The sequence below is a fragment of the Pseudonaja textilis genome, unplaced genomic scaffold (genome assembly GCF_049901715.1).
Source record: "Pseudonaja textilis isolate UNSWEBS1 unplaced genomic scaffold, rPseTex1.2 PTEXSCF22, whole genome shotgun sequence".
Taxonomy (NCBI): Eukaryota; Metazoa; Chordata; class Lepidosauria; order Squamata; family Elapidae; genus Pseudonaja; species Pseudonaja textilis.
In genome coordinates, this window is record NW_028262865.1 from 865393 (window position 1) to 882483 (window position 17091).

The following is a 17091-nucleotide window of genomic DNA, read 5'->3' on the forward strand; positions in this document are numbered from 1 at the left end:
ACCGGGGTCAAAGGCGCCATCAGTTCAGAATCCCTGTGTGCTCACGAGCGACCTCAATCCAGCCCCCTTGACGGACTTTCTTATCTCCCGCTCATTTCCCCCGACCGTTAGTAGGTCTGATTCTTGTAGGGAGCTTCAGGTTGCAATCAGTCTTGATCCTCCTTTGAGCTGCCTAAATCTCCTGATTTTCCTGCCACTGGATCTATCTATCTATCTATCTATCTATTTATCTCTCTCTCTATCTATCTATCTATCATCTATCTATCTATCCTTCTATCTATCTATCCTTCTATCTATCTATCCTTCTATCTATCCATCTATCTACCTATCCTTCTTTCTTTCTTTCTTTCTATCTCTCTCTCTCTCTCTCTCTCTCTCTCTCCATCCATCCATCCATCCATCTATCCATCCATCCACCTAGCTATCCTTCTATCTATCTATCTATCTATCTATCTATCTATCTATCTATCTATCTATCTATCTATCTATCCTTCTATCTATCTATCCTTCTATCTATCCATCTATCTACCTATTCTTCTTTCTTTCTTTCTTTCTTTCTTTCTTTCTTTCTTTCTTTCTTTCTATCTATCCACCTATCCTTCTATCTATCTATCTATCTATCTATCTATCTATCTATCTATCTATCTATCTATCTATCTATCCATCTATTTACCTATCCTTCTATCTATCATCTATCTATCTATCTATCTATCTATCTATCTATCTATCTATCTTTCCATCTATTTATCTTTATCATTTCTTTCTCCATCTATATCTAACTATCTATATATCCCCATCTATTTATCTATCCATCCATCTATCCCTCTTTCTCTCCATCTATCTCTCCATCTATATCTACGGTATCTATCTATCTATCTATCTATCTATCTATCTATCTATCTATCTATTTTCTTATCTTCCGCTCATTCCCCCCCTGACTGTTAGTAGGTCAGATTCTTGTAGGGAGCTTAAGCTTGCAGTCCTCGACTTAACCACCCTTCCCTTCCTCGACTGTCCAAAGTTACGACGGCAAAAAGGACTTACGACCATTTCTTCATACTCACGACCGTTGACGCATTCCCCCTCATCACATGCTCGGCCACCGCTTCATATTTGCGACGGTGGCAGCCATCGTCTGTCCGTGTGTGTATGTGTGTGTGTTTGACCTGCACAAATTTCAATGGGGAAGCCCGATTTGCTTAACGACCGGGGGGGAACTCCCTTCAACAAATGTCTCATTTAACGACTGAAAAATTTTGGACTCCATTCGGGTTGTAAATTGAGGATTCCCCTCTGGGGAAAGCCCTGAGTTTCACTTAGCAACGGCGGGGAGAAAAATTATCACGTGGGGCAAAACTCTCTTCAATGTCTCACTTAACGACTGAAACGTTGGGCCCGTTGTAAAGCCGACGACTTCCGGGAGCCTGAATCGCCTGACTTCCTCAGTCTGAGGTGACCAGAGCCCATCCTCCCCACCCCACCCAGGACCCCAGCTGTTTCCCAACCCCCGCTGCAGCCCCTCCCCCAATTACCTTGGATATTTCCAGACATTTCCGGAAAAATTTCACAGCGCCGATCTGGAAGTTTCTGTGGGAAAAGCAAAACTCTGGAATCAACTCCGGAAGTTTCTCTCCCCAAACAGGAGAAAAAAGGGGGAGGAAAGGAGGGAGGAAGGAGGAAGGGGAGGAAGAGGGGAAGGAAAATAGGAAGGGAGGAAAGAAGGAGGGAAGGAAATAAGGGAGGAAGGAGGGAGGGAGGAAGAGGAAGGGAGGGAGGAATGAAGGAGGGAAGGAAATAAGTGAGGAAGGAGGGAGGGAGGAAGAGGGGAAGGAAAATAGGAAGGGAGGAAAGAAGGAGGGAAGGAAAGAAGGGAGGAAGGAGGGAGGGAGGAAGAGGAAGGGAGAGGAGGAGATAGGAAGGGAGGAAAGAAGGAGGGAAGGAAAGAAGGGAGGAAGGAGGGAGGGAGGAAGAGGAAGGGAGGGAGGAGATAGGAAGGGAGGAAAGAAGGAGGGAAGGAAATAAGGGAGGAAGGAGGAGGGAGGGAGGAGGAGGGAGGAAGAAGGAGGAAGGAAATAAGGGAGGAAGGAGGGAGGGAGGAAGGGGAAGGAAAATAGGAAGGGAGGAAAGAAGGAGGGAAGGAAAGAAGGAGGAAGGAGGGAGGAGGAAGAGGAAGGGAGGAGGAATGAAGGAGGGAGGGAGGAAGAAGGAGGAGGAAGGAGGAAGGAGGGAAGGAAAGAAGAGAAAGGAGGGAGGGAGGAAGAGGAGAAGAGGAAGGAAAGAAGGAGGGAAGGAAAGGGGAGGAGGAGGGAGGGGAGGGAGGAAGGGGAGGAGGGAGGAAAGAAGGAGGGAAAATAGGAGGAAGAGGAAGGGAGGGGAAGGAAAGAAGGGAGAAGGAGGGAGGGAGGAAGAGGAAGAAAATAGGAAGGGAGGAAAGAAGGAGGGAAGGAAAGGGAGGAAGGAGGGAGGGAGGAAGAGGAAGGGAGGGAGGAGAAGGAGGGAAGAAAAGAGGGAGGGATAGGAGGAAAGAAGGGAGAGAAGGAGGGAGGGAGGAAGAGGGAGATGGAAGGGAGGGAGGAGATAGGAAGGGAGGAGGAAAGAAGGAGGGATAGGAAGGAGAAAGAAGGAGGATGAAACGGGAGGGAGGAGGGAGGGAGGAAGAGGAAGGGAAGAAAGAAGGAGGGATGGAAAGAAGGGAGAAAGGAGGGAGGGAGGAAGAGGAAGGGAGGGAGGAGATAGGAAGGGAGGGAAGAAGGAGGGAAGGAAATAAGGGAGGGAGGAGGGAGGGAGGAAGGGAGGGAAGGAGATAGGAAGGGAGGAAAGGAGGGAAGGAAATAAGGGAGGGAAGAGGAAGGGAGGGAAGGAGATAAAAGTGAACAACCAAAAAGGGTCCCTGGAGGTCAGCTAGCCCAACCCACCTGCCCCCCCTCCTCTGCCCTCCCCCCAACCCCTCCACCCCCAAATGCCCAAACTCCGCTCTCCCCCCCCTCTTGAGGCCAGGAATGGGGAGGGGGGGGCTTTTGTCCGGACAATGGGGGGAGGGGGATCGTTGGGGACGGAAGTGAAGCCCCCTCCCTCCCTCCAACTCTGGAGAACCTTTGCAGCAGGAAAGAAAGAAAGAGAGAAAGGAAAGAAAGAAAAGGAAAGAAAAAAGAAAGAAAGAAAGAAAGAAAGAAAGAAAGAAAGAAAGAAAGAAAGAAAGAAAGAAAGAAAGAAAGAAAGAAAGAGAAAGGGGGGTAGAAGAAGGAAAGAAAGGATGGTAGAAGATAGATAGATAGATAGATAGATAGATAGATAGATAGATAGATAGATAGATAGATAGATAGATAGATAGATAGATAGATAGATAGATAGATAGATAGATAGATAGAGAAAGCAAGAATAAGAAAGGTAGAAGAAGGAAAGAAAGGAAGGTAGAAGATAGATAGATAGATAGATAGATAGATAGATAGATAGATAGATAGATAAATAGATGGAAAGATAGAAAGAAAGATATACAGACAGACAGACAGAAAGAAAGAAAGAAAGAAAGAAAGAAAGAAAGAAAGAAAGAAAGAAAGAAAGAAAAAGAAAGAGAAAGGAAGGTAGACGAAGGAAAAAGGAAGGTAGACGATAGATAGATAGAAAGAAAGAAAGAAAGAAAGAATGAATGAAAGAAACAGAGAAAAGAAAGAAAGAGAGAAAGGAAAGAAAGAAAAGGAAAGAAAGAAAGAAAAAAGAAAGTAACAAACAAAGAAAGAGAAAGGGGGGTAGAAGAAGGAAAGAAAGGATGGTAGAAGATAGATAGATAGATAGATAGATAGATAGATAGATAGATAGATAGTAAGATAGATAAAGGTAGGTAGATAGATAGGTAGGTAGATAGATAGATAGATAGATAGATAGATAGATAGATAGATAGAGAAAGCAAGAATAAGAAAGGTAGAAGAAGGAAAGAAAGGAAGGTAGAAGATAGATAGATAAATAGATAGATAGATAGAAAGATGGTAAGATAGATGGAAAGATAGAAAGAAAGACAGACAGACAGACAGACAGAAAGAAAGAAAGAAAAGAGAAAGGAAGGTAGAAGAAGGAAAGAAAGGAAGGTAGACGAAAGATAGATAGATAAATAGAAAGAAAGAAAGAAAGAGAGGAAAGAAAGAAAAAGAAAGAAAGAAAGAAAGAAAGAGGAAGGGGTAGAAGAAATTTCCGCCCGATCGGCTCCTTCCCTCCCCCGCCCACGACCTCTGAGACCCCCCCTTCCCCCCAACCCCCCCCACCCTCGGAGAACTCTCCCGCCCCCCCCGCCTGCTCGCCCCGCCCCCTTCCCCCCCTCCCTCCCCCCACCCGTCGGAGGCGGGGCGGGAGAGTTCTCCGAGGGTGGGGGAGGGGAAAATGGGGGAAGGTCGGACTATTTGACCTCCAAAGATCCCTTCCCACTCTTTTATTCCCTCAGGGTCTCCGCCTCGGGCAGGGGGTCGGACTAGATGACCTCCGAGGTCCCTTCCCATTCTGATTCTGTCAGGCTCGCCTGCTCGGGCAGGGGGTCGGACTAGATGACGAGAACGGGAGAGAAAGAGAGAGAGGAAGGGGGAGAGAAAGGGAGTGAGAAAGAGTGTGAGGGAGAGAGAGAGAGAGAAAGAGAGAGAAAGAGAGGAAGAAGGGGGGAGAAAGAGAAAGTAGCCAAATGGGGGGGGAGGAGCTGGGATGCTGGGAGTCCTCCCCCCCTCCTCCCCCCCTTTGGGCGCTCCCAACTTCAGTTCTGCGCGGGGATCCGGGCGGGGAGAGATGGAGGAGGAGACGGAGGACCGACTGGCGGAGCTCTGGTGGCCCCTCAAGAGAAGCAGCGGGGGTCGAGGAGAGTCCTCCCCCCCCTCCCATCCCCGAAGGAGGCAGTCAGGTTGCTCTCTCTCCCTCCCTCCCTCCTAAGTCCCTCCTCCCCCCTCCCGCAGGCAAAGGGGGGGGAAGAAGAAGAAGAAGGGGGGAGGGGCTGCAAAGTTTCTCCAAAGTTGGAGGGAGGGAGGGGGCTTCACTTCTGCCCCCAACGATCCCCCTCCCCCCATTGTCCGGACAAACCCCCCCCTCCCCATTCCTGGCCTCAAGAGGGGGGAGGAGAGCAAAGTTTGGGCAGTCAGAAAGGGAATTAGGGTGGGGTGGGGTGGGGGGAGGGCAGAGGAGGGGGGGGCAGGTGGGTTGGGCTAGCTGACCTCCAGAGACCCTTTGGAGTGGAGGGGTCTGTAGAATGGGCTGGGGAGGAGGAGACTTCCTCCTTTTGGGTTGTTCGCTTTTATTTCCTTCCCTTCTTCCTTCCTCCCTTCCTCTTCCTCCCCTCCCTCCTCCCTCCCTTATTTCCATCCCTCATTCTTTCCTCCCTATTTTCCTTCCTCCCTATCTACATAGATAGATAGATAGATAGATAAATAGATAGATAGATAGAAGGATAGATAGATAGATAGATAGATAGATAGATAGATAGATAGATAGATAGATAGATAGATAGATAGATAGATAGAAAGGTAGGTAGATAGATGGATGGATGGATGGATAGATAGATAGATAGATAGATAGATAGATAGATAGATCCAGTGGCAGGAAAATCAGGAGATTTAGGCAGCTCAAAGGAGGATCAAGACTGATTGCAACCCGGTTTCCCTGTTTGCAAAGGTTTCCTCTTGAGAAGGAATCGCTTCTCTGAATTGTTCAGCCGCCTGGATTCATTGGCTGTGACGGGCAGCCGTAGAAAATGGATGGATGGATGAGAGGGAGGAGAGAGAGAGAGAGAGAGAGAGATGATAGATGGAGGGAGGGAGGAAAGGCTGCTTTGAAAAGATAAGAGGAGAAACAGAAAAAGCCGTGACTCAGTTGGGCTTTTATTTTTAACCAAGTGGTTTCCAGGACACCCATTTTTCGGGTATTTTTCTGGAGTTTTGAGAGGTGTTTTTTTGGCTCATTTGCAGTCTGTTTTTCAGCCATTTCCCAGGCAGTTTTTCCGGCCTTTTCAGTCAGTTTTTCCAGCCATTTCTCAGGCAGTTTTGGGGCCTTTTCAGGCAGTTTTTCTAGCCATTTCTCAGGCCATTTTTCGGGTGGTTTTTCAGGCCTTTTCAGGCAGTTTTTACAGCCATTTCTCAGTCAGTTTTTCTAGCCATTTCTCAGTCAGTTTTTCTACCCATTTCTGTCAGTTTTTCGGGCCTTTCCAGGCAGTTCTTCAGGCCATTTTTCAGGCATTTCTCAGGCAGTTTTTTGGGCCTTTTCAGGCAGTTTTTCCAGCCATTTCTCAGGCAGTTTTTCGGTCCTTTTCAGGCAGTTTTTCCAGCCATTTCTCAGTCAGTTTTTCCAGCCATATCTCAGTCAGTTTTTCTGGTGTTTTCTGGCATTTTGGGGGGCCATTTTCCAGGCATTTTTTGGGCCTTTTCAGGCAGTTCTTCTGGCCATTTTTGGGGCATTTTTTGGGGTGCGTTTTTGGGGCCATTTGCAGGCCATTTTTCAGCCATTTCTCAGGCAGTTTTTCAGGCCTTTTCAGACCGTTTTTCTAGCCATTTCTCAGTCAGTTTTTCGGGCCTTTTCAGGCAGTTTTTCTAGCCATTTCTCAGTCAGTTTTTCAGGCCTTTTCAAGCATTTTTTCTAGCCATTTCTAAGGCAGTTTTTCAGGCCATTTTTCCAGCCTTTTCAGGCAGTTTTTCAAGCCATTTTTCAGGCATTTCTCAGTCAGTTGTTCGGGCCTTTTCAGGCAGTTTTTCTAACGATTTCTCAGGCAGTTTTTCAGGCCATTTTTCGGGTGGTTTTTTGCCCCATTTGCAGGCCGTTTTTCAGCCATTTCTCAGTCAGTTTTCAGGCATTTCTCAGGCAGTTTTTCAGGCCTTTTCAGGCAGTTCTTCAGGCCATTTTTGAGGCATTTCTCAGTCAGTTGTTCGGGCCTTTTCAGGCAGTTTTTCTAACGATTTCTCAGGCAGTTTTTCAGGCCATTTTTCGGGTGGTTTTTTGCCCCATTTGCAGGCCGTTTTTCAGCCATTTCTCAGTCAGTTTTCAGGCATTTCTCAGGCACTTTTTCATGCCTTTTCAGGCAGTTTTTCCAGCCATTTCTCAGGCAGTTTTGGGCCTTTTCAGGCAGTTCTCCAGGCCATTTTTCGAGCATTTTAGGGGGGCGTTTTTGGGGCCATTTGCAAGCCATTTTTCAGCCATTTCTCAGGTAGTTTTTCAGGCCATCTTGGAGTTTTTTGGGCGTTTTCAGGCAGGTTTTCAGGACGTTTTAGGCATTCTTGGCCCATTTTCAGACTGTTTTTTGGCCATTTGAGGGCTGTTCTTGACGCCTTCTCAGGCAGTTCTTCAGGCCATTTTCGAGCCATTTTCCGGGTTGTTTTTGACCTGATAAAAGGCTCCAGGCCCTGCTCCAGCAGGACCCCCTGACAGAATCATACAGTTGGAAGGGACTTGGGAGGTCCTCTAGTCCAACCCCCCCCTCAAGCAGGAGACCCATATGGAAAAGCATTGAACGAAAGCGTGGGAAAGGGACCTCGGAGGTTCTCTAGACAACCGAGCATCGTATTAAGTTTTGTTGCAGCTCCCGCCACGCCAACAACTGACTCATGTTTACGGGATCGCCCGCTAGGACTCCGAAGTCCATCTCTCGGGGTTTGTTTGCGAGCCAGGCTTTTGCCCCTTCGGTACTCGTCGCTTTTGGTTTTCCCCACCTAGGTGTAAACCCTTGTTTTGTCTCCGCCTTAATTTTCATTTTCCTTCGATAGTTTAAATCACACACACATAAATCAGCATTATCCATTAAGCCCATTATCACCTTTGCTATTTGTACTGACTTTGGAAGTGTTGAATAGAAATATTAGAGAGGACCAAAATATAAAAGGAATGAAAGTCAAGAAGGAGGAATTTAAATTGCAAGCCTTTGCGGATGACTTGGTTTTCATTCTGGAAGATTCTCCAGAGACAGCTCTAAAACTATTGGAAAAGGTAGAGACGTACGGTGAGATGGCTGGTTTGAAAATAAATAAAGATAAAACAAAGATTCTGACAAAGAACATGCTATTAAAACAAAGAGAAGAACTGGCAGACTTATTGAAAATTCAAGTTACGAACAAGGTTAAATATTTGGGGATACGTTTGACATCAAGATGTATCACATTGAAAGAGAATAACTATATTAAACTCAAACAGCAGATAGCATCTGATCTGAAGAAATGGGAAAACCTACAATTGTCATTGATAGAGAGGATTTCAACAATCCAGATGAATATTTTACCCAGAATTTTATATTTGTTCCAAACAATACCAATTAGGCTTGGCAAAGATTATTTTGAAGAATTAAATAAAATTGTGTTGAAGTATATATGGCAAGGTAAGAAAGCGAGAATAAAATTAAAACTTTTACAAGATGCTAGAACTAGAGGAGGATTTGGCCTTCCTAATATGGGAGTTGTATTACCAAGCTGCAAATTTAATGTGGGCCAAAGAATGGATAACATTAAGAAAGACTAGATTGTTGACATTAGAAGGATGTGATTTATTACTGGGCTGGCATGCTTTTCTGTGGTATAAGGGAACTAAATCGCAGGGCTATTTTAGAAGGCACTATATACGGGAGTCTTTATGGTTGAATTGGGAGAAAATTAAGAGACAATGTTATTTGAAAATCCCAGTCTGGTTATCAACTATCGAAGCTTTTTCTTATCCTATAACATATAAGAAGGAACAAACAGTTAAATATGGGGAAATATTGGATGAAAAGAGTGAACTTAAAACAAGGCAAAACCTAGAAGAACAAGGTATAAAGATGAATTGGTTTTCATATGCGCAAATACACTCAAGGTATCTCAGAGATTCTAAAACGGAGGGATTTTATGATAAATTGACTGACTTAGATAGGATTTTGACAGGTACTGATGAAAAAGTGATCAAAAAATTATATAGTTATTTGCTGGAAATTAAACTAGAGGAAGAACAAGTTAAAGAAACGATGATTGCTTGGGGGAGGAATTTTGTCTATGGGATTGATTTAGAGAAATGGCAAAAATTGTGGTCTCAAAATTATAAAATGACAATGTCAACAGCATATAAAGAAAATTTGTATAAGATGTTTTACAGGTGGCATTCCCCCTCCCCCCCGCCCCGACAAGAATAGCAAGAATGTTTTGATGGATTTTTTGGTACATCTGATGTGAACTTCCCTGGGTAAATTATTTCTCATCGCATATCTTGTAAAAACTCGGTATATCTCATCTACTCCATCGATCATCTTTTCCTCTGTTATTTCCAAAGCATCAGCCAGAATTTCTATCATTATCGCAGCCAAATCTTGTCCTTTTTCTTCCTCTGTTTTGAAATCTGAGATCGAATTCTGACCTCTCCATCTCCCACTTCAGCATCCCACTTTTATCTTGTTCAACCACTGTTAGTCTGCTATCAATATTTCCAATCTTCTCCTCTCTTCGTTTACCTTCTTCTTCGATTTTTTGGAGTCTCTCATCATACTTCACCATCATTTGTTGAATATTTTCCACTTGTTCACCAGCCTTCCCTGTTCTTTGTTCAATGGAAAACAACCAAACTCTGACAGCTCCAAAGCATAGTAAATTTATTGATTTATTGAGTAAATATATATATATATATAGATAGATTATATAGATATAGATATAGATATATAGATATATATATCAACACTGCATCCAAATTTAGTATTAGGTGATTATCCTGGTTTATATATTGCCAACCCAACTGTTAGGGGACTATCATTCCTAACAACGGTCTCCGCTCGCAGGAGTGGACCTTCGCACACGAGTTCTCGCCTGTCCGAGTGGAGCGTCACACACCTGCGCGAGCCCATTCCTTCCGCTACACACTCCAGACATAACAACTCCCCAAACAAAATACAACCCCCCCTCCTAAACAAAAATCAATCAATCAATCAACAATCGCACTCCCGCAGACGATCGGAGGACGACGCTCCGTATCACAGGAGGGAACATGGCCACCGCGGCCAGCTCTTTTGGTCCGCCTCCAACATGTCTTTGGTGTAGTACGGCATCGGCTCCTTCTTCCATGCGAGCTCGTCCACCATCCGGATCAGCTCGTCCACCTGAGCCTGGCGTTCCAACCCTACCGCCCGGTTGTTAAAAACCAGGCACCGGTTCCCGCAACTCGTAATTTGCGACCGCAGGAGCTCCAAGCCGTCGTCGTTGTCGTCGGACAGCAGGTCATGAAGAGAGCGTCCCTCCAGCTCTTCTTTGTAGGTGAACAAGACGATCATGTATGCCTTGGCTTTGAGGCTGAAGATGTCGTTGATGAGCCGGGAAAACTCCAACTCTTCCTCGCTGAAATGGGTCAGGCGGATGACTTGGACGATGGCGTGGGGTCCCGGTGCGCATACCTCCATGCACCGTTTGATCTCGGCGCAGGTCGCCTGCTCTGAGTGCTCGGTATCGAAAAAGCCCGGCGTGTCAACGACGGCCAGGCGCCTCCCATCCGGCAAGACCTCCGTGGCCATTTAGCAGTTGGCAGTAATGGAACTCGAGGCCCTCCGGGACGGGAAGGCATCCACCCCTAAAATGGTGTTTCCGGTCGCACTTTTCCCACTGCCGGTTTTGCCCACCATGATGATCCGCAGCTCTGGAACTGAAAGGAAGAGAAGGAATAAAATTGGTCAACGGCATGGACGTCCTTCCCGTGGGAGGGAAGATGAAAATTTCCACCATTCTCCTAAGTACAATCACAGAGGGGGAAGGGACCTGGGAGGTCATCCAGCCCACCCCCCTCTCCAACAGGAGACCTTACGTAAACTCAGAGAGCAGGAAGGGGGCCTGGCAGGTCATCTAGAAGAACCCCCAGCTCAAGCAGGAGACCCTCGTAGAATTATTAGACTGACCGAGTCAGAAGGGAACTCGGAGGTCATCTAGTCCAACCCCCAATCCGAGCAAGAGACTTTTAGAGAATTATAGACTCACTGAGTGAGAAGGGAACTCGGAAGTCATCTAGCCCAACCCCTTGCCCAAACAAAAGACCCTTACAAAGTTGCAGAACCAGAGTTGGGAGGCGACTTCGAGGTCATCTAGTCCAACCCCCACCTCAAGCAGGGGACCCTTAGAGAATTACAGAGCTGGGTGGGACCTCGGAGGTCCTCTAGTCCAACTCCCATGTCAACCAGCGGACCCTTAGAGAATTATTAGACTCACAGAGTCAGAAGGGACCTCGGAGGTCATCTAGTCCAACCCCCAATCCAAGCAGGAGACCTTTACAGAGTTATATAGTTTGGAAGGAACCTCGGAGGTCATTTAGTCCAACCCCCCCCCACTGCTCAGGCAGGAAACCCTCCACCATGTCAGGCCAAACGGTTTTCCAACCATTTCTTCAAAAGGCTGTTCCCTCTGCGGGTCCCTGCTGCGCTCGCGCTTTGAAGTACCCCCGATCCAATCGGATTTGGGGGGGTTGTCGTTACCCCGGAGAGGTAACGGAAGACAGAGGAGATCCGGTCAGGGCTTTGGGGATATCGCAACCCCTTTCCCCAGCCGGCTAGACTCCTTTTTCCTAAGGCGGCGGAGCGGCGGTCAGCAATGGCCGCCACCAAGAAATGTTCAACCGGTTAAGACCGTGCAGGAGGGAGAGTTTGAAAAGTGAAAGCGTTTCGGCTAAACCGAGACATTAAGATATATCCAAAGACCCTGGAAATCCGACTCTTGGAACGATATATTGTTTCCAAAGGAGACTGTCAAAGCGGCGAACGAAAGCGCTGACGGAAAGTTCACTCTCCTTCCTTACGGAGATAGCAAACGGACATGGGAAAAACCTGCTTTTACATAGAAGGTCAAAATTAAAAGCTCTTTGTTGTAAGTGGGAGGGAGAGGACACCCCCCTCAAATTATACTTTGTTGGAGGAGACGCTTGAAGATGATAAGACCAGAAATTAACTGTAATAAGGCTTTGAAATACATTTTGGGACTTTGTAACTGATACTGCCCCGGGAGGAGAAAGTCTAAAGGGAAGAAGAGGAGACATTTTGTGTCGGTTTGGATTGCTTGATGACGTTGGGACTTTTGGAAAGTACTCTAAGATTAAAAACATTTGGGTTGTTTAAAAAAAAAAAGAAGAAGAAGAAAAAAGCTTTTACAACGGCATTATCTGTGGATGAATGAAAAGTGGAATTGGAAAAATTAAAGGAAGAAGAACAAGAAGGCAAGGGCGCTGTTTCGGGAGCTGTTTCCCATTTTTTAGAAACGGCGATTTCTACCTACCAGAAAATACAACAACAAGAGGATTGGGAGGAAGAAGAAGCAGAAGAGGCAGAAGCCACCTTTAATGGACAAAAAAGTCTTAATTAAGAAAGAAAAGAGGAAGAGGGGAAGGAGACTGGAGAATTTAAAAAAAGAGTTTAAAAAAACAACCAAGCAAGAGAAAAATAAGGTGAAAAATCGATACAATGTCGGGAAGCAACAGAAAAGAGGAATACAACAGAGAGGGGAAGCTAAAAAGGCGGAGGTTTTAGGAGATATGGTGGGGTAAAAAGGCCGGATTGGATAAGAAAGGAAGGGAAAAAGGGGGGAAAAGCCACAAAGGCTTGAAACAGGATGGAAAAAAGCAGATTTTTTTTAGAGACAAAGGGTAAAGTACAATTTAAAAAAGATTCTGCAAAGTACATGAGATAGTATTGTAGTATTTGTAGTTGAAATGGAAAACTGGAATATTATAAGATCTAACAATAATATTAAAATGTTAAAATGTTTAATAATGATAGATTTCAATATTGAATAAAACATTGAAGGGAATGTGTAAAATGTTTAACAATTTGCTATTGTTTTAATGTTATTATAAACTTATCACTTCATTTTTTTAAAAAAAATAATGTATTAAGCAGAATTAGAATGGAAATTATATATTTAACTATATTACAAATTTATCATTTTCCTATTTTAAAATGTATTTGTATTTGAAATGGAAAACTGGAATATTATAAGATCTAACAATACTATTAAAATGTTAAAATGCTTAATAATGATAGATTTCAATATTGAATAAAATATTAAAGGGAATGTGTGAAATGTTTAACTATTTGCTACTGTTTTAATGTTATTATAAACTTATCACTTCATTTTTTTTTAAATAATGTATTAAGCAGAATTAGAATGAAATTTATATATTTAACGATATTACAAATTTATCATTTTCCTATTTTAAAATGTAACGTGTAGAATATACTAAGCAGAATCAGAATGGAAATTATGCATTATTTTAAGTGTTAAATTAAGGGGGAAGATAGAAGGCGTCATACTTCAACCAGTGATTCCAGGGGAAATTTTCTGTTAAAGAGAAGAGATAAATAGATAATTGGAAAAGAACGGACAAAAGATACAAGCATAATGATTTTAAAATAAGATGAAATAAACCAAATAGAATCAAGAGAGTGAAACGAGGAGAGAAGTTATATAGAAAATATAGAATGGTAAATAAGAGAAGTCATGGCATATATAAGGGGAGCCTGAATTTGATTCAGGTCTGCAAAAAAATTTGTAACCTGGGGCTAAGCCACTTTCCCAAAAGAAGTTTTATGTTTTGTGTGTTTATGTTGGATTGAGAACGAAGAAAACCTTGACGGAAAGAAAGCTAATGGAATGAAAGTAAAGGGAGAAATAACGAGCAATTTGGAAAAGATATCTATGTGCTTAAATGGAAGTGTGATAATGTGGAACTATGCTGTATAAAATAATGTTTCATTTGCTTTGTTAAAACCTATAAGTAGCTTTGTGGTAATATATCTTATTCATCATTTTCTGTAAATCCTTCGTACAGCTATTGCATAGATCTAGGGTTTGCAAACACTCCTGGTGGGGGCAGTATTTGCCTTTGCAATGGGTGTTTCATCCTGTTTTGATCTGCAAAGCTTGGGAGGACCAGGAATATAGGTGAAAGTTCATGGTGCACAGCCGAGCCATTCCCATGGGACCTTTCGTGCCTGTATGTTCTCATGGGACTTTCCACAGTTGCATATTCTCATTCGGTTGAGGTCATTTGTTATTGATTCTGTACTTTTGATTTCTTTCTTAATAAATACTGCTACCTGAGTTCTCTCGGGGCTGGCATTTGCTCAGACGTTTCCCTGCATCTCATTTCAAGTGCCAGACCACCACAAGTGGTGACCCCGACGTGATAGTTTGGAAGAGCTATACGTTCCGACGTGATAGCTTGGAAAGGCTATACGTTTCCCGCATCCTATACTCATCGTTGCGGACGTCGACTGGGCCCTCATCTTCTTCGCTGGACAGAGATAGATTCTTTTCGTGAGTATGGGGGGAGATCTCTCGAAGGCTCAGAAAGAGCACATCAGGGAATTGAGAGGGATCACTGGGAATAGTTTTGGTTTTGGAGTTCATAGTAGAAGACATGCCGTAGGAAAGAAAGAAATTGAGGACTTATTACAGTATGTTTGGAAACATATTCAGTCATATCCAGAGGGAGGTAGTATTAAAGTAGAGTCCTGGAAAAAGATAGGGAAATTTTTGCACGAGGAACCTCGTGCCCCTTCTTCAATTTTGTTAACCTGGAGGGTGGTTATGGATGCGTTAGCTACTCATGAACAACCGCTCCTAGCACCCCCGGAAGAAGGTTTGCCGCCTTACCATGCGGTACGTTTATTGCCGCCGACAGCACCTCCAGATAAATCCAGAGGACTGTCAGGCGCTGAAAATACTTTGTCAGAAGATAAGAGTTTGCCTTTAAGAGTTCAAGTAGATGCAGTTACTGCAGCTATTCAAGAAGCAACAAATAGAGGGGAATTATCAGGAGATGATTTGGTGGAATTTGGAGTAGAGATTCAACTTAATCCAGTAGAAATTGGTGTGGACGTTGCTTTAAATCCGCAGAGAGTGTGGAAGCCTTTACCTCTCAAGATTTTAAAGGAAGTTAAGCAAGCAGCAAAAGAATATGGTGTTAGATCGCCATATACTCAGGCATTGTTAGAAGCAGTTGGCTATGGAAATAAAATGATTCCGGCTGACTGGAAAGCTCTGTTGAATATGATTTTAACTCCAGCTCAATATTTGGTGTTAGATCAGAAATGGAGGCAGCTGGCAGTCCAGAGGGGAACAGCAAATGTTACCCCAGATCAGCTTTATGGAGCTGGTAATTATACAACAGTGGAACAACAGAGAGATGGAATGCCTGAGGAGGGGTTCGTTCTTCTCCCACAATTAATTTTTCAAGCCGTAGGGGCTCTCCCTGACGGCGAAGGTGGTGAGAAGACCTTCACTAACATCAAACAAGGGAACAATGAACCCTATGAAAATTTCATTAGCAGACTGAAATTGGCTATTGAAAGGCAAATTGACAATCAATTCGCCCGGAACGAATTGCTTTTGAAGTTAGCAGTAGAACAAGCTAACGCAGATTACAAAAAGATCTTAAATCCACTTGTAGCAAGTGGAGAGCGAGAGATCGCAGATTTGATTAATGCATGTAGGAAGGTTGGGAGTCAGTCTTTTAACATGGAGACTTTAGCTCTGGCTCTGCAAGCAGGAAATGCTAAAAAGGGAAATTGTTTCAATTGTGGGAAGCCTGGACATTTTAAAGCGCAATGTCAGGCTCCTGGAGGGGGTCAAAGTCAGCAAAATAAGAGACCAATGGGACAGGGTGTGATATATCAGATGTTCCTACAGTTTTTACTGATGGAGGGAAAGTTTTTGGTGCTTGTGTTTGGAAAGATAAATCTGGAATTTGGCATACAAAAGTGACATCAGAGCAGAAGTCTGCCCAGCAGGCAGAACTTGCTGCTGTAGTTTTGGCCTTTCAAAATTTTCAAAATCAGGCTTTCAATCTAATAGTGGATTCTTTGTATGTGTATAATTTGTTACCCTGTGTAGCAGGTTCTTATTTGTCTCCTGGAATATCACCCAATATTTTAAGATTGCTTTTGCTATTGCAAGGATGTTTGGAGCAGCGTGTGAATGTGTGTTTTGTTGCCCACATTCGTAGTCATAGTAATTTGCCTGGAATTTTATCACAAGGTAATGCCAAAGCTGACAGTGCTGTAACTTCAGTTCTCACTGTCCAGCCATGGGACAGCCATAGTTATTTTCATCAAAACGCTAAAGCGTTGGCACACCAATTCAAGCTTACTGCTGCAGAAGCTGCTGCCATAATTCAACAATGTCCAACTTGTTCAAAGCAGGGCACGGCTATCCCTATGGGAGTCAACCCCAGGGGGTTGAAACCTTCAATGATTTGGCAAATGGATGTTACTCAATATCCATCATTTGCACCCTGGAAGTATATACATGTGACTGTGGATACTTACTCAGGATTTCTAATGGCTACCCCTCAAAGGGGTGAGGCGGTTAAACATGTCATTAATCATTGCATTAAGACATTTTCAGTTGCTGGTACGCCTCAAACTTTAAAAACAGACAATGGTGCGGCTTATCGGAGCACAGTCTTTGATCAGTTTTGCAAACAGTGGTCCGTGGAACATAAATTTGGGATTCCATACAATTCCACAGGACAGGCTATTGTAGAGCGTCATAATGGCACGATCAAGAACATGTTAGCTAAATTAAATAAAAAAGGAGGGAAGCTCCTGGGACTTCCGGCAATTCAAGATCATTTAAATCTAGCTTTATATACTTTAAATTTTTTAAATTTGTCTGGTAACCCCCCTGCGAGTGCGGCCAGCAGGCATTTTTCTTCTCCTTCCACAGATGCGGTGAGACCTCGGGTGTTGGTGCGGTTCCTTCCGGATCCGGCATGGGTTCCTGCTGAGCTGATTACGTGGGGACGTGGTTATGCAGCAGTCGAACATCTTGGTCAAATTCGTTGGGTTCCTGGTCGGTGCGTTCGGCCTGATCATTCGCAGGCACCGGTGAAGGAGGTTTCGGAGGAGCAGGATGGCGTTCCTGTGGTTCCTGATTCTCAGGATGGCGTTTCCGTGGTTCCTGATTCTCTTGATACCGGCAGTCCAGGCGCGGCATTGTGAAGGCTGGGAAAAGATGACTGCTTATCTGAGGTTACCAACTTGTATGCAGCAAGTTCCTCTGGGGAATCGGACTAAATTGATCTGCAAACAGCGGCATCCTTTGATTTTTCCAGCATATTGGTCCTGGCATAAGGATCAGGACATTCTTTATTCGG

At 44.2% G+C, this 17091-nt stretch overlaps 5 protein-coding genes and 1 pseudogene across 9 annotated transcripts in view; 2 read left to right on the forward strand and 4 right to left on the reverse strand.

The window, feature by feature from the left end:
* The window catches only part of LOC148123725 (GTPase IMAP family member 7-like), a 35403-nt gene extending 24828 nt beyond the window's left edge, over positions 1-10575 (reverse strand). The window contains exon 1 of one of the 2 annotated variants that reach the window (XR_015740569.1): positions 9825-10575. Coding sequence is in view for 1 of the 2 variants with exons in the window: in XM_087918979.1 (XP_087775105.1) it covers positions 9935-10468 (534 nt within the window). In the remaining variant the exon portion in view is untranslated. Of the gene's footprint in view, positions 1-9542 lie in introns of those variants that run through there. The other variant, XM_087918979.1, reaches the window with a different exon arrangement.
* The window catches only part of LOC113454141 (GTPase IMAP family member 8-like), a 169970-nt gene that overhangs the window by 46162 nt on the left and 106717 nt on the right, over positions 1-17091 (reverse strand).
* Positions 1-17091, reverse strand: part of LOC113454669 (NAD(P)(+)--arginine ADP-ribosyltransferase 2-like) — a 282768-nt gene that overhangs the window by 34061 nt on the left and 231616 nt on the right. The window lies entirely within an intron of this gene.
* LOC148123724 (GTPase IMAP family member 5-like) overlaps positions 1-17091 on the forward strand; it is a 373254-nt pseudogene that overhangs the window by 33406 nt on the left and 322757 nt on the right. The window lies entirely within an intron of this gene.
* The window catches only part of LOC148123726 (GTPase IMAP family member 9-like), a 317013-nt gene that overhangs the window by 21904 nt on the left and 278018 nt on the right, over positions 1-17091 (reverse strand). For all 3 annotated transcript variants that reach the window (XM_087918965.1, XM_087918964.1, XM_087918966.1), the window contains one exon: positions 1533-1587. In XM_087918965.1, coding sequence (XP_087775091.1) covers positions 1533-1551 — 19 coding nt within the window. In that variant the 5' untranslated portion in view covers positions 1552-1587. The remainder of the gene's footprint in view (positions 1-1532; positions 1588-17091) is intronic.
* Positions 4755-17091, forward strand: part of LOC113455043 (GTPase IMAP family member 5-like) — a 63472-nt gene continuing 51135 nt past the window's right edge. The window contains exon 1 of the mRNA XM_087918954.1: positions 4755-4876. The gene's annotated coding sequence lies outside the window, so the exon portion shown is untranslated. The remainder of the gene's footprint in view (positions 4877-17091) is intronic.